The sequence below is a fragment of the Gossypium hirsutum genome, chromosome D10 (genome assembly GCF_007990345.1).
Source record: "Gossypium hirsutum isolate 1008001.06 chromosome D10, Gossypium_hirsutum_v2.1, whole genome shotgun sequence".
NCBI classification, from domain to species: Eukaryota; Viridiplantae; Streptophyta; class Magnoliopsida; order Malvales; family Malvaceae; genus Gossypium; species Gossypium hirsutum.
This window is the reverse complement of record NC_053446.1, coordinates 54,916,520-54,921,794: the sequence shown is the minus strand read 5'-3', so window position 1 is coordinate 54,921,794 and position 5,275 is coordinate 54,916,520. Positions and strand designations below refer to the sequence as shown.

At 40.5% G+C, this 5,275-nt stretch overlaps 1 protein-coding gene across 1 annotated transcript; it reads left to right on the top strand.

Moving 5' to 3' along the window:
- Positions 1-584: 584 nt before the first annotated feature.
- On the top strand, positions 585-4,611 carry LOC107916291 (probable LRR receptor-like serine/threonine-protein kinase IRK). Its single transcript, XM_016845478.2, has 2 exons — positions 585-2,521; positions 2,867-4,611. The coding sequence occupies exons 1-2, from the start codon at positions 1,044-1,046 to the stop codon at positions 4,314-4,316; spliced, it is 2,928 nt and encodes a 975-aa protein (XP_016700967.2). The 5' UTR covers positions 585-1,043; the 3' UTR covers positions 4,317-4,611.
- The last annotated feature ends 664 nt before the right edge of the window (positions 4,612-5,275 follow it).

Below are 5,275 nucleotides of genomic sequence, written 5' to 3'. Positions count from 1 at the left end.
ATAAAAATAAAAAAAAATATTTTGAATTTTTAGTAAATTTAACCCAAAATACCATGTCAAGTCAGGTTAGTAGAGTCATTACTTAAGGTGTAGAAATATTGAGCGTTAGTTGAGTACCAGTTTAAAGTAGGAGTGAAAATGAGGAAAACAAAAGGTTAAGGGGCTAAGTGAAAAACCCATCAACATTAGGAGTGCATTTTGGAATTCTGCCAATACAATTATAAAAAACAATTATCAATAAAAGAATTAAAAAACAGCAAGTCTAAAAGTTCATTCCTCGGGTTGAGTTTAGTTCAGAACATTGGTCCGTTAAAAATGGCCCTTCCGTAATTCCATAAGCAACGTAGGGTCAATTCCACAACCCTCCCAAACCTAATTCAACCCATTACATTACATGCACATCCTCCAAAAGCATAGTGCTCAATGACAACGACCACGTGTCGCCACGTAGGATGTCTACGGACCTCTTAAACTGAACCACTTGTCCCTACGAACATTAAATTGCCCCCACCCACTCCCGGGCCCCACCACCTTCTCTTTCCCGTTATTTTTAATCCATAAAAAATAACTAAAAAAAGCATCCTTTTACATTAATTACATCCCAAGCCATTCCCCTCTATCTCCACTGTTCTTCACTTTCTTCTTTCTCTTTCTCTCTCTTAGAAGAAAACAGAACCAAGCCTTCACCTTTCTCACTCTTTTCTCTGTTTCCTTCGTTTTTCCGGCGACTTTCTACCGGAATCGTACCGGCGGTGGTCTTCTAAGAAGTGGGTTTTCCTTGAAATGTTGAAATTTGAATGAAACCCAACATTTTTCATCATTTGAGTTCTCAGATTTAGCCTTGAAAAACTTCAAAAACCGTAGCTTGTTGGAGTGTAATTCTTGTTTACCTTCCACCTGTGTCCTGTCTTGTGTTTGCTTTGCCAAAAGGATCTCTTTGTTTTAAGCTACATTTTGGCTTCTCTCTTTTTACCTTTTCATCTCTGCAACTCTGCTAAGTAAGAATGGAGGTTTTGAACTACTGAAAAGAAAGAAAGGGGAAGATGAACATGAAAAATCTGTCAACTTTAATGTTATTTTGGGTGGTTCTTTTGCTTGTTCCTTCTTTCCCGGTAAGATCTTTAAGCCCATCTTTGAACGATGATGTTTTGGGACTAATAGTTTTCAAAGCGGACATTCAAGATCCAAGCCAAAAGCTTTCGTCTTGGAATGAAGATGACGACACTCCTTGTAACTGGTTTGGTGTCAAATGTAACCCAAGGTCGAGCCGTGTTACCGAGCTCAACCTTGACGGGTTCACTCTTTCGGGTCGGATCGGTCGTGGCCTTTTGCAGCTCAAGTTCTTGAGGAAGCTTTCTTTAGCGAGAAACAATCTCAGTGGGACTATAAGCCCCAACTTGGCAAAGCTTGAAAGTCTGAGAATCATCGACTTGAGTGAGAATTCTCTTTCGGGTTTTATCCCTGATAACTTTTTCAAACAATGTGGTTCTTTGAGGTCCATTTCTTTAGCTAATAACCGGTTCTCGGGTAAGATTCCTGTCAGTTTAGGCTCTTGCGCTACTCTTGCTGATATTAACTTGTCCTGGAATCAGCTTTCTGGGTCTTTGCCTGCTGGGATATGGGGTTTGAATGGTTTAAGGTCATTGGATTTGTCTGGTAACTTGTTGGAAGGAGAGATTCCTAAAGGGATTGAGGCTTTGAACAATTTAAGGTCCATTAACTTGAGTAAGAATAGGTTCACTGGGCAGGTTCCTGATGGGATTGGGAGTTGTTTATTGTTGAGGTCAATTGATTTTAGCATGAATTTACTTTCAGGGTCAGTTCCAGACACAATACAAAAGCTTAGCCTGTGTAGTTATCTCAATTTGAGCATGAATTCTTTTGTTGGTGAGGTCCCTGAATGGATAGGAGAAATGAAAAATCTTGAGACTCTGGATTTCTCTATGAATAAGTTTTCTGGTCAAGTTCCTGAGTCTATAGGAAGCCTTAATTTGTTGAAGGTGTTAAATTTCTCTGCTAATGGTTTAAATGGAAGTTTGCCTGCATCTATGGAAAACAATGTGAATCTTTTGGCGTTGGATTTTAGCCAGAATTTGATGACCGGTGATCTTCCTGGATGGATTTTCAAGTCGGGTCTGAATGAAGTCTCGCTTTCAGAGAATAAGCTTGGTGTAAATTCGAGCAATCCCATTTCAGCTTCACCAAGAACCTCCCTTCAAAAGATTCAAGTCTTGGATTTATCTCACAATTCGTTTTCTGGGGAATTAACATACGATATTGGGGTTTTAAGCAGCTTGCAGTTCTTGAACCTGTCGAGGAACTCTCTCATTGGGCCTGTTCCAGGAACTGTTGGAGAATTGAAGGCTTTGGATGTTCTTGATTTGAGTCATAATCAGCTTAATGGAAGCATTCCTATGGAAATTGGAGGAGCTTTCTCCTTGAAGGATTTGAGGCTCAATGCTAATTTCCTAGGTGGAAAAATTCCTACATCAATTGAGAACTGCACCTCGCTATCTACTTTGTAAGTTTCTCCTGTTCTTGAGTATGATTCCTCGCTATCTTGACCTACAAACATCAAGTTTACCCTAAAGGCTAAGATTAGATTTTTGTAGTAGGTGAACTTTGTTCTATCTGCTCAAAGGTTGCACGAGTAGTGGATTGCGTTTCATTGAGATAAATTACCTCAAATCTAAAACATCTTGATATTCTAATGTTGAAGGCTTTTGTGCAATGATATTGTAGTTTGCCTTGCTGCATGATATCTGCTCCATCCTATTGGCATTTGCTTAAAGTTTGTACTGGTGAAAGCAGATCCTGTTTGTTGTTCTAACTTGCTTTTCATTTCTATTTGTTGTTGTTGGTGTAGGATCATATCACAAAACAACCTGAGTGGCCCAATACCTGCTGAAATTGGAAAACTGAACAACCTACAAAACGTGGACCTGTCTTACAACAACCTTGCTGGAACCCTACCCAAGCAATTGGCCAATCTACCCCACCTCTTATCCTTCAATATTTCCCACAACAATTTACAGGGAGAACTGCCTGCTGGTGGATTTTTTAACACCATATCGCCCACGGCTGTCTCTGGGAATCCATCACTTTGTGGCTCTCCAGTTAACAAATCTTGCCCTGCTGTTCTTCCTAAACCCATTGTGTTAAATCCTAACTCCTCTTCTGATTCCATTTCTGAGGAATTTCCTACGACTGTCGGTCATAAGAGGATAATTCTCAGTATCTCTGCCCTCATTGCTATTGGTGCAGCTGCTGTAATTGTTGTTGGAGTCATTGCCATCACTGTTCTTAATCTCCGTGTCAGGTCATCAACATCCCGGTCTGCAGCCGCCCTTACTTTTTCTGCCGGGGATGACTTTAGCCATTCCCCTACTACAGACGCCAATTCTGGAAAACTTGTCATGTTTTCTGGCGAGCCTGACTTCAGCACAGGTGCACATGCTCTTTTCACCAAGGACTGTGAACTTGGGCGTGGTGGTTTTGGAGCTGTGTATAGAACAGTTTTGCGAGACGGGCGCTCAGTGGCGATCAAGAAGCTCACGGTATCAAGTCTCGTCAAATCCCAAGAAGAATTTGAAAGGGAAGTGAAAAAACTTGGGAAAATACAGCACTCAAATCTTGTCGCTCTTGAAGGCTATTACTGGACACCGTCACTGCAGCTTCTCATTTATGAATTTGTTTCTGGTGGAAGTCTGTACAAACACCTTCATGAAGGATCGGTTGGAAATTATCTTTCTTGGAATGACAGGTTCAGTATCATTCTAGGGACAGCGAAAAGCTTGGCTCACTTGCACCAATCTAACATTATTCATTACAATATAAAGTCAAGCAATGTCCTTATTGATGGCTCAGGTGAACCTAAACTTGGAGATTATGGCCTAGCAAGGTTGCTCCCTATGCTAGATCGCTATGTTTTAAGTAGCAAGATTCAGAGTGCACTTGGCTACATGGCCCCTGAGTTTGCCTGCCGAACAGTGAAAATAAACGAGAAATGTGATGTGTATGGATTTGGTGTTTTGGTTTTGGAAGTGGTTACCGGGAAGAGGCCTGTTGAGTACATGGAAGATGATGTGGTGGTGCTTTGTGACATGGTCCGAGGAGCATTGGAAGAAGGCAGGGTGGAGGAATGCGTTGACGGAAGGCTGCAAGGAAAATTCCCAGCCGAGGAGGCAATTCCAGTGATGAAACTAGGCTTAATCTGCACGTCACAAGTACCATCGAACCGTCCGGATATGGGAGAGGTAGTTAACATATTGGAATTGATCAGATGCCCCTCAGAAGGCCAAGAAGATTTGGGATGATTTTAACTTGAATACTTAAAGGAAACCGAAAGCTTCATAAGGGGTTATCTGGCGAAGAAGAATCCGGTTTGTTGATTTGATCAAAGAGAAGAAATATTTGTTTGTTGTGGAATCCTTTTATCCCTTGTATTTGTTTCATCTTTTGAGTTACCAGCTTTCCTTTTTGTGATTTCTTCTCAATGTTATGGTTAGGTTTGCCGGATTCCTTTTCACCGGGTTCCATTTCCGGGACCCCTTCGGATATTGTTGTTACTCAGTTCACTAATCTGCAGTCTCTTTTGCAATTTTTTGTTCATTGCCATTGTTTCCTTATATGCTTATAACCAACTGATTAATGTGTTTATGGATAAGTGAAGGGCAAAAGTGAGTTTTCATTTGGTTGATAGAAAGAAAATGATTGTTTTCACATACCAAAGTCATGTGGATTGAATGATGGGAAAATTTTTTACAAGTCAAAAGCGAGGTAAAGAGGCTAAAAGACTACGAAAGATTCTCATATGGCATTGGCACCCACTTTGAGGCAAGTTTCATCCTTAGTGGTGAATATAATAATGATGCAAAAGCATGAGGCTGGCTGAGGGGGACTGAAAAAGTAGTTGTGGGATTAAATTTAAAGATTATTGAAGGCATGGAAATAGAAAGATCACAACTTGATTCATACTGTCGGGAATATAAAGCACTCTCCTCTTGTAACAATAGAAGAGACTGGTGTCTTGATTTCCATGGATTGCTTTTCCCCATGTTCTTCCTTGGGGGGTTTTTGATAAATGTGATGACAATTAAAACATTGGTTTACCCATATGGAGTGAAGAGGAATATATAAAATGGATAGTCATGTGCGTGTGCATGGATTACAAAGCAGATGAGTTGCCAAAATGTTCTATTCTTAATCAAAGTTTGTTGGGCCCAAGAAATGCCTAACAGATTGGAATTGGTCATAATCAACTAAGCACATGGCG